This window comes from Cynara cardunculus, assembly GCF_001531365.2.
Source record: "Cynara cardunculus var. scolymus isolate 2C chromosome LG 14, CcrdV1, whole genome shotgun sequence".
NCBI classification, from domain to species: Eukaryota; Viridiplantae; Streptophyta; class Magnoliopsida; order Asterales; family Asteraceae; genus Cynara; species Cynara cardunculus.
The window spans coordinates 11,959,566-11,982,587 of record NC_037541.1 but is presented as its reverse complement, the minus strand read 5'-3'; the positions used below and the strand labels follow the sequence as shown (position 1 = coordinate 11,982,587).

General features: G+C 36.2%; 2 protein-coding genes across 3 annotated transcripts; both read left to right on the top strand.

The window, feature by feature from the left end:
- The first annotated feature begins 1,374 nt into the window (after positions 1-1,374).
- Positions 1,375-11,619, top strand: LOC112526744 (ATPase ARSA2-like). The gene is made up of 7 exons (XM_025137150.1): positions 1,375-1,918; positions 3,267-3,388; positions 4,684-4,834; positions 7,643-7,753; positions 7,932-8,070; positions 8,584-8,699; positions 11,377-11,619. Exons 1-7 carry the CDS (start codon positions 1,661-1,663, stop codon positions 11,551-11,553), a joined length of 1,074 nt encoding a protein of 357 aa, XP_024992918.1. The 5' UTR covers positions 1,375-1,660; the 3' UTR covers positions 11,554-11,619.
- Positions 11,620-13,421: 1,802 nt separating this feature from the next.
- LOC112526636 (peroxisome biogenesis protein 16) lies at positions 13,422-20,044 on the top strand. Of its 2 annotated transcripts, XM_025137005.1 has the most exons (8): positions 13,422-13,818; positions 16,198-16,255; positions 17,082-17,298; positions 17,871-18,142; positions 18,386-18,645; positions 19,008-19,075; positions 19,181-19,242; positions 19,643-20,044. In XM_025137005.1, the coding sequence occupies exons 1-8, from the start codon at positions 13,750-13,752 to the stop codon at positions 19,702-19,704; spliced, it is 1,068 nt and encodes a 355-aa protein (XP_024992773.1). In that variant the 5' UTR covers positions 13,422-13,749; the 3' UTR covers positions 19,705-20,044. The 2 variants fall into 2 exon arrangements, with proteins under 2 accessions (XP_024992773.1, XP_024992774.1); XM_025137006.1 differs by lacking the exon at positions 13,422-13,818 and having other exon boundaries at positions 16,223-16,271; positions 19,643-19,953.
- Positions 20,045-23,022: the final 2,978 nt, after the last annotated feature.

Genomic DNA, 23,022 nt, shown 5'->3' with positions numbered 1-23,022 from the left:
CCTGACATCCAAAAGTCTGGTGGATGTCAAGTATTTGAAGATTTATGTATGTAAACGGACACCATGTTCATACAACTATGCACATACCGAAAATACATATGTGTGTACCCCAGTATGCGAAATTCGTTTGGCATCTTAACCTAAAATTTGTTTACTTTTGTTTCCATTTCTGCTCGGAACTTCTAACTAGACTTAGTACCTTCAACAACATCATTTAGGTGCCATTTACCAAATACTTATCCGATAAGCACTTATCGGTAAATTCAATACTATCACTTACTTACCAAGTACGATTTTAGTCCACAAAAACGACATTGTATGCAACAATTTACCCGGTAAGTCATGGTAAGAGTCGTCGCCCTCACTTACCGGATAAGACTATTGGTCATTGTCTCGCTCTTGCCAGGTAAGATAATTGGTCCTTAACATATTTGTCCTGTAAATTAATGTGACTTAGTAAGTGCTTACCTGGGTAAACGACACCTTAGTTTCTTAATGGTATCTTCTACCTTTGGATAATTGTTTTATGATGGATAAGAACATCTCCAACAGTTTTTCTATAATTTTCTTAAAATAAAGAACCAAAAACGTAAATTTTCTACAAGGAATTACATTTATCTCCAATAGATTCTCTATATTAGAGATTTTAACATACTTATCTGTTATTTATTTTTTTCCGTTTTTAGAGAAGCTGGTGGAGATGCTCTAATTACTTACTTATATGTGCTAGAATCTACTTGTAACATACTTGTCTGTATTTTAGGGGCCGTTTACCAAACGCTTACTCGGATAAGTGAACACCAAGTCACATTATCTTACCGGATGAATATGGTAAAGACCAAGAATCTTATCCGGTAAGAGCGAGACAATGACCAAGAAAATCTTACCCAGTAAGTGAGGGTGACGACTCTTACCACGGTGAGTGCTTACCGGGTAAATTGTTGCATACGATACCGTTTTGGTAGACTAAAATCTTACACGATAAGTAAATGATAGTGTTAAATTTTACCAGTAAACGCTTACCGGGTAAGTCTTTGGTAAACGACCCCTTAACTGTAAGCTACTTATTTCACACTAAGGGCTGTTAACTACAAGGACTAAAATTGGAAGGACATGCAAACCATTGTGATGAAAACCGTAATAAATGAATACCAGGGACGAAAACCGATATTTTAAAGAAACCCTAGGGACTAAAACCGTAATTTTCTGTTTATATTATTTTCAAATTTGGCGCTAAAGTTTAAGAATTCATTATTTTTACACTATTTTAACATTTTTATATATATTGACAAAAATTTCCCACAAACAGAATCAACAGAATCCAATCGAAGGCTTCTGCAATTGTTGCATCAATGGTTAGATAAAACCAAAATTCTTCGTTTTCTGAATGAATCTCATCAAATTTCTTCCTTCTTGAACCCAATCTCTCCAAGATTTCGCTGTTTTTGAAACCAATCTCATCATCGCCAATGTGACCTAACTCAGCAAACACAAAAGTAGATATGTTCATTTGAGACATTTGTTACCCAGATCTCTTCTCAAACTAAATTGCACATCAATATCGTCAAAACCCATCACCACACTCTCTCTCGCGTTCCCAATTTTTAGGGTTTCTGTGACATAAATCTCAATTCAACAGAGAGAGAGGAGAGAGGGAGAAATGGCTGGAGATGATATGCCGGAAGGGACGGTGAGAAATGTGTTGGAACAAGAGACTCTGAAGTGGGTTTTCGTTGGTGGCAAGGGTGGTGTTGGGAAAACTACATGTAGTTCTATTTTATCAATCCTTTTGGCCTCTGCCAGATCTTCTGTTCTTATTATTTCAACTGACCCAGCTCATAATCTCAGCGATGCTTTTCAACAGAGATTCACCAAGGCTCCTACTTTGGTTAATGGGTTCACTAATTTGTATGCTATGGTTAGTGTTTAGCTGTTTTCTTGATTGATTTTGGGATTTTCTTGGGGTTATATGAACTGGGTTGGTCAATTTCCAAAAGATTTACAAGTTGAATAGTCATTGTAACTCTATGCATTTGTTGGTTGTGGTGATAAAAGAAGGCTTCTACTTCAGTTTAGGAGTTCTCCAATTTGTGTCCTATGGTTGGTTGTTTGTTTGTTCTCTTGGTTGGTTTTAGAATCTCTTGGGGTTATTTGAAATGGGTTGAAAAAACAACTAGTTTGTTTAAATGGTTTATATAATTAAATGCTGTTAATTCTACTTTAGTCTAATGTTTCACCAATTTGTATGCTATGGTGGGTTTTGGTCTATGGTTGATAAATTCATGTTTCTTGATTATAAAAGCAAGAAGCTTTTAATTTCAAACTAGTTGATATAGGTTAATAATGAATAGGAGAAATTATCAAAAATTGAACCCTCCCATGATTCTAATGAAAAGAACACCCCGGTGAAAGCCTGAGAAAACATTAAATGACGAACTTTTAGGATGACGGGTCATTAATGACATCTTTCTACATACTCCTGACATATTTCAACATTCTCCTGTCTACTACCGAGTCATTTAATATCTTTAACTTGTTCGGATATCTCTTCACTTCTTTCTTATGCAAATCTGGACTGCATCCTACCTCTATAAATGGCATTCTCTTGGGACTTATCTCTCCTTCCAACTGGTATTTCCAAGCTGTTTGCAACTTTACATGCATTCTTTGGTTCTGCTTATTGACAAAGACTTGTATTTTACTGTACCTGTTTACCAATATGTATGCTAAGGTAAATATTATCATTGTTTCCTTTTTTTATCTACTTTTTGGTTGATTTTAGAATTGTATTTGGACACTTTTTGGGTTTATGTGAACTGACTGTTGAATTGGGTTCTTTATACATACATATATATATATATACATACACACACACGCACATATATTTATGGCTTCTTGGTAGTGGTTACTCACCAAGACCCCACTTTGTTAATGAACAATCATTTTTGCCGTTGGTAGGATTGTTCCTAGAATAAAGTTGTTAACTTGGATTTATATGATGTTGCATTGAGCTTCTATTAAGAACTGGTTCTTGTTAACTGTGTTGGCCAATTTCAGTTTTAATAATCTTCTTTAACTATGATTTGTGGTGATCTTTTTTAAAACTTAAGTTGATTGCCTTTTGTCTGATTTCAAATGAAACCATTGAATCATACAATTTTCAGTATTTTACATCTAAAATTCATCAAAAATTGCCATTACTTTTCTTTCTTTCTTCTTGTTTTCCTGTTATGATGTGACCTTATGGTGAAGGTTTTGTTTTTTAGGAGGTGGATCCCAATGTGGAGGATGGAGAAGAAGGACCAGATGCAATGGACGGTTTCCTGTCGGATTTAGCGAATTCAATTCCTGGAATTGATGAAGCTATGAGTTTTGCTGAGATGCTAAAGTAAGAGACTTTTTTCATTATAGTTCATAAGAAATGTGAAAATCTTAAAATGAACTACGAAAAGCTGTTGATATCTTGATATGCAGTATCTTGCCATTATGCCACCCTTCCCTTCTTGAAAACATCTACGGCAACATGAAATTGGTCCTATTCTTCAAGTAATTAGGTGAACAAAATTTTAAATAGAATCCCACAAGAAATCAAATGGTTTAGCAATCATTCTAATCAAATACGAGGTTATTTCAGCAACTGGATAATGGGAAAAGGGTAGTTCTTACAAAAGTAGAAGTGTAACTAAAGTTCCATTATATTGTATATTCTTGACACAAAAGGAACAACTTTTGACACCATTGCGGATTTGATTAATTGATACTTACGGTCGTCTGTATGTATACTTTTAGTTATTAGGTTAAAGCTATTACTTTTGACACCATTTTGTTTCAAGATGGTTCAACCAGGTGCGGATTTATTCAATATGATTATAAGTCCTACTTGGTGATGGTTTCATTTATTTTTTACTCTCCGTAAAATCATTAACTAGTCAAGGTAGACAGGAGTTCATACTAATAAGAAAGAAAATGGAAGAATATAGTTCAAGGAAAGCGGTTATCAGATATCTAAAAATTGTGTGTAATAATGATAAAATAAAGGAATCATGCAGACCCAAACCAATATCATCAATTCTTTGTAATAATGATCATAGACCAATAAGTAATCAACACTTTTGGCATTACTAATCCACGTGATTCATACAAAACGTCCCTTTCACTTGGCTTGGGCAAATTTTAGGCCTTCTAGCCAACCAATGTGGCTCCAAAAGAAATGGATAGCACATGTGGTATTCGAACCCGAGACCTGTTGAAACCAAGTTTCAAGCTTTTGAGGGTAAGCATATATTTCAGAGACACTCGGGATGATATTAGCTAGGGCCCACGAATACTTGCAAATGTGTGTTTTTTCGAAGTTTTTTTAGGAGATTTTCTTTATGATTTGTCTTAATGTTAAGGTGTTATTTTATTTATTTATGAAATTATCCACCTGCGAATCAAGTGTTTTATTTGTTTCACCATATTAATGTAGGTGCCTGCTTTTTGACTTTTGAATGTCATATCTTTCCAACTTCTTATTTATATGAATATATGAATTTTTGAACGAATTTTATAGCTATGTTAAACTTTAGATGAAAAAGTGCAAACAGGAATACACCTAAAGTGGAATGTAGGAAGTAGAACAATGTTATTAGATGAAGGATATTTGAGGTTAAAAGTTTTAATATTTCTGAAACATGATCTAAGGTTGGTGCAAACAATGGATTACTCCGTGATAGTTTTTGATACTGCTCCCACTGGTCACACACTTCGGCTGTTGCAATTTCCGTCAACCTTGGAGAAAGGACTTGCGAGAATGATGACCCTAAAGAGTAAATTTGGTGGCTTGTTGGGTCAGGTATTTTTCTTCACTTTTATAAAATTTCGCTCCTATAAATTAAGAGGACAAATGTTATGATCTATGGAACACATAAGATTCTAGAGGGAGGATGAGACAAGAAGTTGATCAATTTGTGGGAAGGCGAGAAATTCCAATATCATATATGATTACACATTATATGAATGCTTAATCATATATGATTAAACACATCCAAAAGGGACGTGGGCGACTTTGTGAATGCGAAGAAAGGTCGCCCGCTATGTGCCGGTCAACGTAACATGTGTTTAATCATATACGATTAAGTGTGCGTATAACATGTAATCATATATAACCTTGGAACTTCTCGCATTCTCGTTGGAACCTGACCCTAAGTTTCTAATTATCACATGTGCTTCTTCACTTGCATGGGGAAAGAAAAGGGGGTTGCTTGTAATAAATGATAAATGAGTGTTGGAGGAAGTCCCTTTTTGTGAATCAATTCACACCCAACACGGTAAGGCAAACACTGACAAAATACAAACAAAATGGGGCCGAATTTTCTCGTATTTATTCCTTGGAAACTCAATTACAGAGAAGAAAACTTCTATCTAGTGCTTACTAAAAACTGGAATGAAAATGCATATAAATACTAGGAAAAACAAGGAAATAAACTATCCACTTTTTCCTAAACTCGTGGCATCCAAAGTGCCCATTATCTCCACCATACTCGGTCAACCAAGGACCAAGTCAGTGTTAACATTCAACAATGAGTGCTCTACCATTCGGTATACATTTATTGGTTGAAAATATGCATTCCAACTTGTGGATAGCGGGTTTTGGAATACATGACAAGGATGAAAAGTTGGTCAAAAAATAGAAGTATAGAAATGTAAAGTTAGTAGCTAAAACAATTATGGAACAATCTTACCTAGAAGATAATTCTAAAAACGAAAAACAATAAAAAGTTGCAATCGAGTCACTAGATGGTGACAGAAATTGCATAAATGTTAATGTTACACAGAAACCTAATCATGTTCGTGAATCCTTAACTCTAAAACATATTTGAACTTCTATATGGAAATACCAAGTGATGTCTATGGTCTACCTAAGCTTCTTGAGCAGAAATGTTGAATATGTGGAACCCCATTAGATTACTCTTCGAAAGATCCCTTGAGAAGAGAATGGAGGTTCAACATATATTGAGGAGAAATTGTCCAAGTCTAACTGATGTGGGAGTCCAGCACGCCCCCTCTAAAAAACCTAGACGCAGATTGTCCCTAAGTGTTGTAGAGTGGTAGACCTGAAACAATGTGAGAATATGTGAAACCCCATTAGGATACTCTCCAAAAGAGCGTTTGAGAAGAGAAAGAGAGGTTGCAAAGTATATGAGGAGAACTGGTCCAAGTCTTGCCGATATGGGACTCCGACAAACAACAGTGTGGTTGCATACATGCATTTATTTTCATTTTTGGTTGAATCTAAAACCTCTAGATTCTAGAATAATCCTCCATAGCTCCAACTTTTCTTTAACATTTATTGTCTCGTCAACTAATATGATATTATTGGGAAAAAACATACATCTTAGCATATCATCTTGCATGTCCATTGTGGGATTATGTGTAACTAAACCAAAGTGAAAAGAGCTCCATGTAACCTTGCGGTAACAAAAAGATCCTTTATCAAGTCATCACATGCGTTAACACTCGTCACTAAGGGGCCGTTTTACCAAACACTTATTGGGTAAAGGCTTCCACGCTTACCGGGTAAGCACTTACTAGCAAGAGGCACCACCCTCACTTACCTTATTGGGTAATATTCTTAGCCATCAAAATGGATTGTTGGTAAGTGTCTTTACCCGGTAAGCGCTTACCGTGTAAGAATCTTCTCGCTTACTTACAGGGTAAGATTCTCAATCCTTGCTATGCTTCTTGCTGGGTAAGATTCTTGGTCCTTACCATGCTCACCCGTAGGTAAGTGACACCTTGTAAGCGCTTACCCAGTAAGCATTTGGTAAACGAGCCCTAAGTCATCACACATACTTTTAATCACATTCACATACATTTCCCCGATTCTTATTTCCATGCCCAAGAACTCCCCAAATTCTTTAGTCTTACTATCTTGTCCTGCCTTTCTTTAATGGTGCTGTCAGTTTTCTTAGAATTTTCACAGAAGAACAACATAAAAACCAAAATAAATTAGTTTGAGGAAAAACCAAATGAATAAAACACAAGCACACAAGATTGAAGGCAACTGCTTTGCAGGCTGATTTGCTGATTTTAGTAAAAGACAACCAAATTTCAGGAAACTCTATGTGTAAAACAAAGAAAAAGAAGTGGGGATGAATTCAGTAGCAGAACTGGTTTTCTGGTTTCTATGAGATACTTTGTGGAGTAACAATCATCAAGTTTTACCAATCTTTGCTAATCTTTCTTTCTTAAGATTCAATTGACTTGTTTAGACATGCGCACACACATATATATACATATGCATATACATATAGGGTCGGGTTCCGATAGAAATTCAAAATTGCGTAGGAAGCACTTTGTTAGCAAAGGTTCACATAAGTTAACATCCTCAAATGCGTGAAGATTTTCATGCTAACTTATGTTAACAAGTCCATGTTATAATATATGTAGACGTCCATGTTAAGATACGTTAACGTATGTGAACGTACGCTAACAAAGTGCTTCCTACCAGAAAAAGAAAAGTTCTACACGATCCTGATTATATATATATACACACACACATACTTTTACTTATGCTTATTCATGTTTATTGGCTTATTGCTTTCCTTTTATTTGGGTTGCTTGTGCATAATATCAAATAACTGGTAATATATAATGGCAGATGAGCCGTATGTTTGGTGTTGGAGATGAGTTAGGCGAGGATGCAATCCTCGGAAGGCTCGAGAGTATGAAGGGTGTAATTGAACAAGTGAACCGGCAGTTCAAAGATCCGGTAGGGCTCTAACTAATGGTTCAAAAAATAGATCTCTCGGTCCCCCCCCCCCCCAAAAAAACAAGTCCACTTCTTATAGTTAACCAAACCAAACCAAACGAACCCAATATATCCCACTTAGATAGAGTAATTTATTAAGCTATAAACAAAAGGTTTGACTTCTCTTATTCTGTGATAGGACTTGACGACTTTTGTATGCGTATGCATCCCAGAATTCCTTTCTTTATATGAGACAGAGAGATTGGTGCAGGAACTCACTAAATTCGAGATAGATACACATAATATCATTATCAACCAAGTAATTTTTGATGAAGAAGGTACATATGGACAATATATTTAAACTTTTATTTTGAGAAGTTGGCTTTCTGAACAACCATGCTTTGATTTTCGTTGCAAATTAACCATTATTCTAGTGAAAATGCCAAAAAAGAACACCATTCTACAAATTGGCAAAGGGGCGGAGTGGCTTTGCTCAAATACACAACAGGTTCAAGTTCAAATCCTGCGGGAGACGGGCTTGAACCCCTCCGCTAACCTTACCCGCTGAGTCACCTCTGAAATGCCTCCTCACATGTGGTTCCTAGGGGGCGGGTTCCATGTGGTGCCGGTCAAGGTTGCCGGTAATCAACCTTTTACTCAAAATATTCACAAGAATTAGTGATTTTGGATACTTTCTCCAAAATCGCTTATTCCTGCATAGTTTAGTGTCTCTTCTACATTTTTCCAAGAATGACCGTTTGTTTGCAACACACAGTCATGTATGATCGTTAGAAATATCAATTATTGTTTTGATTTTTTTCCTGTAATTAAAACTTCGAATTGTATTCTAGGTGTTGAATCCAAGTTGCTCAAAGCTAGAATGAAAATGCAACAAAAATACCTCGATCAGTTCTACATGTTATATGATGATTTCCACATTACAAAGTTGCCGTTGCTGCCAGAGGAGGTATGGTTTCGTGTCATTTATTGCTGTTACTTCCTCTTTTTCATGCTTGTGATGGTGTACGTCAAGGGTAAAAACAGAAAAAATGAATGGGGGTCTGGGGTTGGACTCTAGGCATCACCCACCTACCCCTGGATCAAAGGCGGATCTAGAAATTTTTTCAAATGGTGGCACCATTTGACTATAGAAAATGAAGCTATGGATAATTTTTTTACAAAATCATCATTGGTTTGTTGGTTAGTTCATTGCATTTTGCATATGAGGTCCTGTGTTCGAGTCTTTTATCCCAATAAAATTCAGAAACATATTAAACCTGAAATTAAAAGTTAAAAACTAAGAAAATGATACAAATGGGATTCGAACCCATGCCTGGAAGGGGAGAAAAGACCATGCATACCAACTCTATCAAAAGAAACTTGTGTTATTATTGTAGTTTCAAGGAATAGGCGGTTGCACCCAACAAAATAATACGGTGGCAACTTTCAAGACCCTAAATCTTTTACACTACAACGGAGGAAGTGGTGGCCCATGCCACCGTATGCACCATAGGGTCCGCCCGTGCCTGGGACACACGATTTGTCACCCCTATTATGGTTGAGGGACCGGTAAGATGGAGGCGCTACAAGGGGGGGGGGGGTTATATCCTCTCTTTTTTTGCAAAAAAATAAAAAAAATAAGAAAGGACTTGGCCTTGTACTCCTATTGTACCCATACTACGATAAGTGCCAGGGGTGGACCTACTCTATTGGATACGGTGGCACGGGCCACTGCTTCGTTACTCCGTCTTAGTATAAAAAATTATAGGGTCGTGAAAAGTGTCATCATATCAATTTGTTGTGTGTCACTGTATATATTTAGAAACTACAATGAAGACGCAAGTTTCTTTTGGTGGAGTTGGTTTGCAAGGCTTTTCTTCCACCTTAGACCCGAGTTCGAGTCTTGTTAGAGTCATTTTCTTTGTTTTTAGCTTTTAATTTCAGATTTATTATGTTTCTAAAAAAACTTGCAATAAAAGACTTGAACACAGGACCTCACATGTGAAAAACAATGAACTAACCACCAGACTGATGACATATTTTTAAAAGAAGACAAATTTTAAGGCATTCTTGTGTCAAGATCAGGAAGAGACATTCTTCTGTTTGGCGGATGCTTTCTTAAATCTGTTGGAAGGTTACTCCCGTGTACAACCCTTTTCCTTCGGCTTATTAAGGAGAATAACCTTCTAACCGATTTTTTATTAATTTTAAATGCATGAACTTCTGATAAATTTCGAGGCATTCTTGTGTCAGGAAGAGACATTCTTCCATTAGGTAGTCGGAAAGTTATTCTCCTAAATACCCTTTTCCTTTTGGGATATCCGAAAGTAAAGCTTATTGTAAGAAAAACTAATATGCCCTTGTAATAATCTTTGTCGATCCCTCAAGGAAATCAAGCCATCCTACGTGATTCTTGATCTGGATTCTACCAAAATAGGTGCTACTCGATTTTTTCCCCGATATCCCAAAGTAAACTTTCATCAAGCAAAATGACCAATCTACCTTTGAAATAATCATATGCTTACCCTCGGTGAAATTCCACATTATGCATTTTCCTCTAATTCTAACAAAACATTGGCTACATTTCTTTCTTGGATATAACAAGGTAATTAGCGATAAGCTTGCCTAGTCAAAGTAACTAATTCTTGATCTTTGTGGAAGTCTTGGGTGTTACTTGTTCCTTACTTGGACTCTAATAAAATAAATGCTACCATTTTCGTTCTTGGATATCCCGAGCAAGTGACAAGTCTACCAAGTTGGAAACTTTCTCTAAGAAAAATGACTGATCTACCCCTGAAAATACCCGTTACTGAATCCTCATAGACATTATTCACTCTACATGTTCTACCTCATATATTGATCTCTATGGAAGTCTCAAGAGTGCTTCTCTTTTCTTTTTGCAATGGAAATGGTATGTTTCTCAAGTTGGAACTTTCTAAGCAAAAAAGACTAATCTACCCTTGAGAATAATCATCCCCTCGATATATTTATGCTCTCTCAATTTTCTTGATCCTTTTTTAAGGCTCGTTTCTACTCTTTTCATTTCTGAGATATCCCAATGTAAGTGATATAGTTAGCAAGCCCGGAACTTTTTAAGCAAAATGACCGATCTACCCTTGAAAGCTTTTTGTGGTTGACCCCTAATAATCCTGCATTCTACATCTTCTCTCTCAATTTCCTGACCTTTTTGAAAGACTCAGCTGCTACTTTTTTCTTACTTGGATTCTAACTCTTTTCTTTCTGGGATATCCAAAGGGAAGCGATAATGCTCCCCAAGCAAGAAGCTTTTGAGTAAAATGACTAATCTAACCTTGAAAATGATCATCAGGACTCCTGAAAATAACAGCCAGGAAAATCCTGCAATGACCTTTTGTTTATGAAACACGGACCTTCTTTTAAGCAAAATGACGAATCAACCCTTGAAAATGATCAGTGGGCCCCCCAGGAAAATAGCCATAACTTGTTTATGAAATTGGGACCTTCTTTTAAGCAAAATGACAAATTTACCCTTGAGAATAATCATTGTTGACCCCTCGATAAAATCGCGCATTCTACATGTGATCTCTCATTTTCTTGATCTTTTCTCTAGATATTTTATTTGATCTTATGAATATATGTGAGTTTAACTTAACGGATGTGATTAGGTTTGTGGGGTCGAAGCTCTAAAAGCATTTTCGAAGCACTTTCGACGACCATACGAACCGTTGCTTACTCGAGGAACCGTAGAAGAGCTAGAGCTCAGAGTTTCAAGGTTACAAGGACAACTTAGAGATGTGGTATCAGAACTAGAAAAGGCCAGAAAAGGGAAACAAGTACTCTAAAAACAACGATTTTCTCTCTTCATGAAATTTTGATATTTTCTTTTTGGAAAGAGGATGGAACCTCAGGCGAATCATGTATAATTTGTTTGAATTTATTTTTTCCATTAAATTTATTTTCAATTCTTTATGGAAACAATCTGTTTATTTTACGGGAGCTGAAAAGTCTTTATCAGTGTTCTAATAGGCTCGACACAAGCAGCTGCTCATGATGTGTGTCTAATGCCACGTTAAGTATGTGGAGCGTGACTCGATGCACTCTTTTTGTAACGTGATATCTGTTTTCCCTTACATTTTTAATATCCTACTTTTTAGTATTTAGCATATAACTTAATTTAAGTTGTTTCATATCATTAATTCCTTGAGTAATAGTAAATATATATAGAAAAAGAAAGGAGGGGGGAGGTTAACAGGAAAACCCTCAAATAAATAAATAAAAACGGAGGAACACCCTGGTAACCATTCATTTGTATTGTATGCACATGTACTTACAAGTACATGAAGTTGTTCCATGGCTTCTATGTATACGGGACAAATTGCTTTGAAGTTACTTGTATGCACATGTGCATATCGCCCAGATGAACGGTTACTAGGTGTTCCTCGGTTTTTCATTTTTTTACGGTTTTCCTATGAACCTAACCCATATATATATATATATATATATATATATGGTCAGGTTCAAAGGAATATATATGTATATATATACATGATATATAGATTTGCCGTTATAAGGCACGCCTTGAAAAAAAATCATGACTTTGTTGTGGCTTTTAAGACTTGATGCCTGAGCTTACTGCTACATCATGGTTTGTGTCATTTAAAACCTTGGTCTTTATTCAATCCACCCTTAGACCCTATTTTCATGTGGAATATACCGTGTCTGTTTAATCTTCTTTTTTTTTTTTTTTGTATTCTTCTGTTTTTCTACAGTCTTGTAGGTTTAGATTACAATAATTGAAATCCTTTGTTTCTACATTGTAAGATTGATACTGTTATTATAGACATTGAAGTTGTTATATAAATAGATACGATTGCATCAAATACGCTTCTTGTTCATATATACAACATAAATTACTAGTTGTGTGCTCGTTATAGAACTTGTGTCAATCAGTGACGGACTCAAGATTTTTGTCGAGCAGGTGAACCTTAAAGGTGGATTAAAGGCCCACAAAGTCGCCTGATAATTTTTTAGCTGAATTCCACAATTTTGAAGGATTTTTAAAGTCTTTTTGGTTGATTTCAAGGGGCTTTTTTTGTTTTTTATGGTCAATTTTGAGAGCCTTTTTTGGTTGATGTATCTTGTATTTTTAAATATCCAACTACACCCCCTCAAAGTTTAGTATGTACATTTTTCATATCCCAAAAAAATATGCTACTTGCTATAATCGGTTGAGCGGATGAACAGGGCTCACTGGGGCCTTCGTTCCGTCCCTGCCGTGTGCCGGTGCTAGAGTTGTAACCGGGTACTGGGCAAAAACATCATGACTTGTTGTAACCGGTTTAACCCGTCATTAGTTTATATTTGTCAAACAATAGCTTAATAAGAAACCAACCAAACAACCCTAACTATTCGATAAATGAACTCATATTTTATATAAATTGTTTAAGAGAGCATTTAAGATGGGTGTCTGGGATTGCTTATTTGAAACAACTTTTCTTTTTTTTACAAAAGCACTTATCAATTTATCATAAGTTAAAATGGTTTAACTTTTTTAAAAACTTCTTATTACCGATACCTATATAAGTTGTTTAAACACTAAAAAATATTTATTACCGATGTCAGATCGAAATAAGTCATAACTTGTTTTTATATAAATAGACACTCCGGATATTGAATATGATTTTCCGGGCGGCTTTTATCCTTCCAAGTTTCAAGAGAGCGTATAAACGTTTTATGCGCACAAATCACCCAAAAAGGGTTTGATTTCTTTATGGGTTTTTTCGTCTGGGTTTGATCCAAATTGACCAAAATTTCAGAAAAGATTCCTACTTCGACTGCTTTGTTCTTCTGGGTTTATTTTCCCAAAGACTCTCAAAAAGAGGCGCGATTGAATTACCCAAGCTTCACCAACGATTCGAACTTTCATTGCTCCTTCATTTGGGGGAAAACTCCATTCACAAGCTAGAATTCAGTTAATCGATCGAACAATAAGGTTTTGAATTGTGGATTCAGTTCAGATACAGTTCATTTTCGAAGCTATGGAAGCTTATAAGAGATGGGTTCGAAGGAACAAGGAGTATGTTCATTCGTTAGAGTCTCTTGCTAATGTAAGCACACTCGATTTTGCCAAACATCTTATGAAGCTTTGTATAATTTGTTAGTAATCGTATGTTATATGAGCTTAATTGATTGTCACTTTTGTGAATTCGGAATTAAACCATCGATTTTTTTATAGTTCTTTCTGTATGTTAATAGTGTGTTAAACTTGTGACCTAAATCACCACATTATTCTATGCCAATTGTCAAGTTTAGTTGCTTAAATTGACTTGTTTGACTATGGAAGTTAAAAGGGTATTCCGAATTTTGGATGCTTAATTACTTCCATCTTGGGTGCTAATGGTAGTTTTGCAATAATCAGTGGTGCCTGATTGGTTTGAGCTTGTCTCCAAAGGTTAAAAGTACCTGGAGGTCCCAGGTTCAAATCCAAGGAGGAATAAAAATCCTCTTGTGGCCACGGAGGTTCAAATGGGGTGACTTCGGGCTATCTGCAAAGCAGCTGGTCGCCCTGGGATTAGTCGGCTCGCATAGCGAGTTGGATATCCAAGTTAATAAAAAAAATGGTAGTTTTGCAACTGAGACGCATTTCTTGAAATATTCATATTATTAGTTGATATGAGTTAAGAAATTATATGGGAACAAAAGGGAATGTCCATCTTTTGGGGATATGGAGATGGGTTGAGCTTGTGGATGGACAGCTTTTTTGCTCAACAAGATACCTATTTTGTACGCAAATGTTGTTGGTTTCATACTCGTTCTCCCGTATGCAAAACACACACATGCACACACACGTGAGCCCAGAAAATGCTTCCAGGCTGCTGTCGACCTCTGCTAAGCATATTGTAAGAATATGTGGAATCCCTTTAGATTACTCTCCAAAAGTGTGTTTAGGATAGAAAGGAAGTTTTAACATATATTGAGGAGAAATGGTCTAAGGATAGCCAACGGAGGCAAGAGACGAACACAGATTGTCACAGAGTGTCAGAGAAATTTCTCTATAACGGCTAGAGAGATTTTTGTATGACTGAATGTAATGTTGTGGCAGGGGTGGATGAACCGTCACATGTAGAATCAAAAGTGATATAGACTCTAAACGGAAGGAACTAGTAATATGATTGGATACTTGACTCTATTGCCAAGGCTGGTTGCTTCTTTCCATGCTTATTTATCTTTACATCCATTCTATGGTTGAATATGAGCATGGGTAATCATTAAAAATACCAAGTCCAAACGAAAGGCGCACATAGGTATAAGGCCCGTTAAATGCAGGATGAGGGTCGGTTTCTTGGTTGATTGGGCTTGACCTACATCTTTTGCAACTCCAACCTTCTTTTCTTATGAAGGTTCTTAAATGCATCAAATTTGATCTCTAGTAAAATAAGGCAAATGCATGGTCGGAACCTCCACCATGCCGGGGGGGACCAAGCACGGCTTAGCTAGTGGCATAGGAGCCGACTCAGCATCAACAACATAGTATGTACCCTTACGATCAAGAATGCTAATGTTTTTCTACAAGTGAAGACTCACTTCCCAAATACCAAAAGGGTGCAATATCCACTTTGAACAAAAGGTAGTTTTACTGTTAGAAAGGCATTTTTGGCAACAAATTTGGTTTTATTTATCTTAGGGTCAAATGCTTGAATGCCCACTCTTGATTATAGGACTATACGAGAGGCTTGGTAGGAAGCAAATTCTCTCTCTCTCTCTCTCTATATATATATATATATATATATATATATATATATATGGACCTATCAAGAAGGGGATATGTTAAAGTTATATTTAAGTCACGAATATCTTTTCGAGTCAAGAAGTGGCGTTTGTCATAGTGCATGGAAAGATATTCCATATTAGTGTAGCTCAATTGGCAAAGGAACAGAGCGACTTTGCTCAGATACACAACAGATTCAAGTTCAAATCTTGTGGGAGGCGTCTTGAACCCCTCTGCTAGCCCAGCCGCTGAGTCAACCCTGAAACGCCTTCACTTGTGGTTCCTAGGGGGCGGGTTCCATGTGGGCCGGTCAGGGTTGCCAGTAATCAACTTTTTTGCTCAAATATTTACATTTACATGCTCTATATTGCACTTAAAGGATTCCTCCTTATGGCACATGGAAAAACTAAACCACACCAAACGAATCCGGTGCATCCCACTCGGAAGTATGGTCTAGGGAGGGAAGGAATCCCTTTTTAATTCATTTTAGTCGAAATCCAACTAAATTGGAATAAAGATCCATCTATAGTTCTTGTTGTTCATGGTGTTCCATGCTAAATGATAGGAGGGTTTCTGATATTTGAGCTTTCTATGCTGGCCTTTATTTTTTTTTTTGTAAATTGTCATAAAAATCATAGAAAATAAATAAAATTCCAACACCTTTTTGTTTTGGATTTTTGAACATTTGATTCCTGATTATATGTTGTTGAATGTTCAGGGATTCACATGGCTTCTTCCGGAGAGATTTTCTGAGACGGAAATCGGACCAGAAGCAGGTTTTGTGATATTTTGGTAACATTTGCCTTCTTTTGTTACCTAGAAACTTATCTCCCCTCAGGTGAAAACTGCTTTTGCTCATGAGTGACCACTACAGTTCCGAATTTTAAACGTATTTTTTTTTTCTTTGGAGCTAAAATTTCTAAATGCAAAGCAAATAATCAAACCAAATGAGCCCAGTATATTCCACGAGGAGGTAGGGTCTGGGGGTAGGATGTATGATTAGCATACGTCCCAAAGTAGAAGTCAGGTCAGCACTTACATCTTACCCCTGACCCGCCTCCGGGTGGTATATAGTGTGGTGGTTTGGAATAGAGATGCACAAGGCCCGGGATTTTCGGCCTAGGCCTTCCAAGCCTGTTTTCAGTGAGCAAAAACGGTCCAGGGTGTTTTGGGCCTGGGCCGGGCTTTGAGGTTGAAAAGGCACCCTATCAGGATTTTTCAGGCTTAACCGGGCTTTTCCAGGCCGGGCCTGATCGGGCTCCGAAGCATTGTCCGTACTGGGCTTCAAGCTAACTAGGTCTGGGGTTTTTGGGCCGGGCTTCAAGCTTGGCCTTTTTTGTGCATCTCTAGTTTGGAGAAGGGTTGGACCATCATCCCAGAAAGGAGTTCACTTCTAATTTTGAAAAGTTCAACGTTGTATTTTGAAAATTCACAATTCACACAAATCTTTTTATACGTCAATGTAGTTATCGATGTTTTCACTTGAAGCAAAATAAGTTTATCATCTTTAAAAGTAACTCTTCCGATACAGCTAAGTCAAATGTGGACATTTTAAAAGTCAACGTGGATTTCTTGTGACATTTCTTATCGTTTTCTATTCAGTAACGTCGATATTGGGCATAGTGACTGCTGTCAACGAACATATAATCGAAACGACTCCATCCCAAATGAATACAAGACATCCGGAGTCATCTTCTTTTCCATATTCCTTGTGTTTGACTTTGTTGAAAGACATGGAAACTTTGGTTGAAGTTGTGGCACAACATTACTATGGTGACGACAAGAAATGGAATTTCATCGCGGTTACAGAGGCAACAAAGTAAGCAATGTCTCTATGGGTGCGTTTGGTATGCGGGACAGTACAAGATAAAACAAAAACTTGTTGTTCCACATTATTGAGTGGGACAAAAATGCATTTTTATAATGCCACCAAAATAGTGGAACAAAAAGTGGGGGATGGGATGATCCATGATAGGTAAATTACTAAACTACTCATGTTAAATAAAAACTTTAAAACCTACCACAATTCTTTTGTCTGCCACCTCATATTTGCGTGTCCAATCCTATCCACGCATGTTCTGTCTGCATACCAAATGCACATTGAATGACCAATTTATCCTTTTATACACTTTACATCCCAAAGAGTTTCAAAATTTGACCTTTTAGAGTCAACTCTAGTTCTTCCAAAATTCAAATATAATATGCATTCTTTCATAATTTTAGCATCGAAATTTTTTCGTTAGTACTGGTTCTTATACAGTCTAATTTATCTTTCAATACTTGGTCGAAAAATCAAAAAAATTGATGTGAATCTTGAAGTTGGAAAGCATACTGTTTGACTTTATAAGGTCAAAATGTGACTGTTTTTAAGTATGGTTGAAATGAAATCAGGGTACTAGTTAGACTAGCTTTATTGCGGAATAGCGGGTACAAGATGCTATTACATGGAGGGGAGACAATGAACGATGGAAAAGATCCAAATGATGCAAACCAACAGCCTGTGCACGGACGTTTATTGCGTCAGGGACAAAATGGTAATTTGACTCGTGAAGGAAGGGCTCTCTCTGCGATGAGTAGGTTTGGAGAAAATGCTAGGGTGCTTTCTGATCCAACATGGTTTCGCAGGGTCGAACATCATCAGCGTGCAATTATGGAACCTCCAGGTAACTAGGACCGTTGTAGTTGAGCAGAGCCCCGAGTTTGCTCGGCTCAAAATCGGGCTCGCAGGGTCGAGCCCGCCATGCTTTTTGACGACCAGCTCATGGGTTCTCATGAGCTGGCTCGTCTTGCTCCACCCCCCCCCCCTCTTCCCCATAAGAAAGTGTTAAAACCTTCGGGTTCTTTTACTTTTACTTTTTGACTTCTCTTTTAAAGGAAACGCTGAACTTTTCTATATATGGTTTCAGAAACAAGTGTAAAGAGACTAACGCTCTCGAGTTTCTTGTCCGAAAAGGGTCTCCCTGGAGGATTATTTCTAATGGGGGAGTTCATGTTCATTGCAAGACCGCTCATATATGTTTTGTTGATAAGAAAATACGGACTCCGATCATGGCTTCCGTGGTTTGTCTCTTTGTCTATCGATTTGATTGGAATGAGTGCATCAACAATGTCGTTGACCGACCATGAAGACAAACGCCTTTCTCTTTCTGTTCCCGAGAAGGATGAGGTATCGATTTTTACTAATTTTATGCCGTTTCGAACTTATTACTCCATTATTGAAATTTGTAACAATAATCATCCAGATGTCTATTTTCGTTTGTTCCAAAATATGTCTCCACTTTCAAAAGTGTCTACTTTCCAATTCTACCCTTAATCATAAACTCCGTCTATTATCAAGAGTAAAATGGTCATTAAATTAATTAAGAGTGTAAACATTTCTAAAATTGCGTGCCTTTTTCATTGTGGACGTTAATTTTGGTTCAGATGGAGGAATTTTGTTATTATTGAAGGGTATTTTAGACATTTGACAATACAAGTTGGCGTTAATTCATTCTGGTACCATAATGTTCTGGTTAATATGATACGCAGTTGAGAAGGCGAAAACTATTGTTGGCGCTTTACCTCATGAGAGATCCGTGCTTCGGCAAATACACACGGTATATTATATAACCTCATGGTTCTTATTGGCGTTTCTTCGTTTCCAAGATATGAAAACCGGAGGGATTTTAACTCGTAAATTGGTTGCTTTTCGTTTTTCACAGGCAAAGGCTGGAAAGTACTGAAAAAACTTTGGAACATGTTCCAGTTGTCGGGTTTCTTGCAGGTTCGTTTGTAGTAAGGGTGCAAGTCCAAACTCGTGAACCGTAAAACGGACCTAACTATGGTGAACTGTTTGGTTTTGGTCCAGGTTTTGAACGATGTGGTTAGGTTCCGGTTTATAAACGGTTCAGTGTGGTTTGTGGCTTTAGACAAACACGAACCAATAGGAATCAAAGTGTTCATATCAAAATACAACAAAGTTTCAAAAATTTCTATTTATGTACCCGGTTTTGACTGATAAGGTGTTGATCCTTTAACATTTGTTGACGTGGATATTGGTTTATGAAAAAGTTACAAAAGGGTTACGGCTAAGGGGGGACAATAAAATTGGCATCCACGTCATCAGATGTCACAAAATCAGCAAGATACTAATTTACCGTTCTTTATTTTTTTGTTTTTTGCAGGAAAACTGATCGAACTGTTGGTTGGAGTGCAAACACGGTACACGTACACCTCTGGTTCTTGAGGCGTAGACGAACCAAAAAAATGTGTTATATTTTTGTCAAACTACAAGTCTCGGGTGAACGTAACGATTTTCTCGTGAAACCGAAAGATACTTTTATCAAATAATGATTGTTTCGTTAACGTATACGAAGCAATATATGATCGTTGTAAATCTACGTTTTACGAGTAACCTTGTTACAATTACTAGATCTCGGTTTTTTTCCTTTTTCGTGTTGAGATGGTCAGAATCAGTGGAATGTACAACTTTTAATGCACAAAGTACAAGTTACTATGCATAAAAACTTTTGATATTCATGTATGAATACATGTATGCATAAAATATCTGTTTGAGATGCTCTTAGTACCCCAATTGAAAGCATTTTAAGGGTTGTTTATCAACATAAATTAGGCATCTCTTCATCGTGTAAGGAACTTGTATATATATGTATTAGGTTTGATCCTGTGTATTACACGGGGTAATTTTAAAAAAAATCATGTCAGGAAACTTATCTTACAGATATGAATCATCATTGAAAGTATGATGTTACTTAAGACTTGTACTCTTGAAATAACTTTGAAGTATAACTCTAAAGATTGATTCTTCAGACTTGAATTTAGAAATGAAACTATATAAATAATTAGTTAAAATAAAGTTAACCATAGAATTAAATTGAATTTAGAAATTAAACTATATCATCAAATTGAATTTAAACATAGAAGTAAATTTAGAATGACTTTTCAGACTTGTACTCTTGAAATAACTCTGAAAAATGACTTCAGACTTGTATTCTTGAAATAACTCTGAAGTATACTTGATGTGCTGGAATCGTAAGTGTTCACACAGTGGTCACAAAGTCCCTACAGTGGCGGTGTAAGTGCACGCCGACACTATGATCGCTTCAAGTAATAAAGTGGTATATTACCAAGATCGTTTCCACGGGGACTGGACTACTGAGAATCAGAGAGTTTCATGAACTTCTTGAGCATGTTTCGGTTTCAGAATAAAAGTTGAGTTTTGATGATGCAAAGCTTAGAAATACGAAATAAACCTTTTAAAATTAAAAGATGGGTATGAGTGTAAGTTTTCCTTAAGAAAATTGTAGGAACAATATGGTCACAAACTCATGGGACTTTATAAGAACTTCAATCTCTAGAAAGTGAATTCTTATATACTGTACCCACAAAGTGCCCACAAAGTGTCCAATTTTATCAATTTTAAGCTTGCCGAATTAGCTAAGAGATAAAAAGATATCTGGTTCCACTAGCCTGAAGATTTATACTCAAATCTCTTTGTAATATAAACTCGACTAATATCTTAACATTAGCTAAAAACATTCAAAATTCGTATTTCTACGTGATTATCAAAGATTCTCTCAAATCTTTGTGCATCACTTAAGCCGTATTTCAAATTCGCTCATCTTTGGATCAATGATCTAATATTAACACTTCAAAATGATCGGCTTATCCGCGTTGAGCTTAAGTCCCGACTTAAATGACCAAGTTTAAGAATCAATAAAAATAGCAACACCCAAGTGTGCCTTCAAATTCTTAAGTTTGACTCACACCCACACCCAAATGGGTGATTAGCTCATAATGAAATTATAAAACATAGAGGAAAAAAGAACAAGAAAAATGCATAAGAAATACTTGAATGAAAATTTTACTAAAAATGTTGCGCACAGAGGGCATACAAGGCACAGTAGCGAGATTAAAAGCTAAATACGAAAATAAAATTAAATACAAAAACTAAACTTGCTCTATTGCTCCAGAACTTCAGTTGAGAGTAAATGCTCCAAAGATGATTGCTTCCAAGTGAGATAATGCTTCAATTTATAGGGTAAAAATGAGAACCGGACATTTCTTTTACCCAAAGGAAGAAAACCTTCTTGCCTAAAGGCAATGACCTCCCATCACTTCATGTTTACTTTTCTGTCCTTGTCACCTTTTTTTAAAGGATGAAAAAAATAAAGTTATCTAACCCTTAAAATAAGGAAAAGGTAAAGAAAGACTTTTTCATTAAAATAAAGGTAGGGTTATTTTAAGACATTTTTTTATTCAATCAGGCTCATTCTTCCAAATAATTCAAGATTTTCGGATATGATTTCAGAATTAATTCACTTAAATACCCAGGAGAGCCAGTATTTTAATTTGTCCAAATCCGCTTTGATGAAAATACGAAGTGAGCAGAATGTGAGCAGAAACTAAGCATTTTACCAACATCAACGGTTTTTCAGAAAATAATCAAATTTTTGACCTTTCATCACCTCTTAAAATATTTTGGACCAAAAATACATAATAGGGGCAAAGTGGGTACATAATACACAATAAAATAAGAGTATTGAACAACAAATAACTCTCACAAATTGAGAGTTATCAATAACTCTAAAAAATAACTCTTCAAACTTGAATTTAGAAATATATAGCAATAATCAGTTAAAATGAAGTTAACCATATAATAAAATTGAATTTAGAAATGAAACTATATCAGTAAATTGTTCCACCATCATTCACACTACCAACCTTGTCTTCTCATAAATCCAAAAGCCAGTTTGCAAAAATCCTTATATGTTCAATATTAGAAGTTTGACTGTCAACAGTTAACTTCATGCTTTTAGTTAACCTTGGGACTTTGCATTTTTCTCAAATGTAAGATGAATTTAATGACGCATTATCAAAAAATATAAATAAATATCAACAATCTGAAGACGAAGTCTGAAGGCCTTGAATTCAGAGTTATTCAAATACTCAATCTCTTTGAAAAATACCCCATGGTAAAGCTTGCATCATACAGAGCAAGACCAATTAGAGCTCCTCAAGTTCTTAAGGACCAAAGCCCCTTTAGACTCACCAACCAAAAGCAAGGCCAACCAAAGGTCCTCTTGTCAACAAAAATGAAGACGAAGTCTGAAAAATGATTTAGTCCAAGAGGACTTAGTCATGAAGTTGCGTGGAACCAAGAGCGCGGATACAGAGCTCGAACACAGAATTCGGATACAGAGGCTCTAGTTGAACGGCTATCTAGAGACTCTGGGTCAAGAAAATGTTACAAGACTAAGTATAAGTCTTATTGTTGGTCCCAAAAGGTCTACAAGAATACTGAACAGTTTGTAGAAGGGGGGGGGATGAATACAAACACAATTTTCAAATTTAAAATATATATTGATAAAGAAGATCAATACAGATTTTACAAGATTGTCTGCGGAAAGATAAGTTATAAGAAACCTATCAAAACAATCTTAAGTTACACACAAAGAATAGCAAATAGAAGAAAAGATATTGCTAAAAGATTCTTTTACTTAAGCTGAAAGAAGCTTGAAGTAAGAAAGAGAATAGAGAGTGA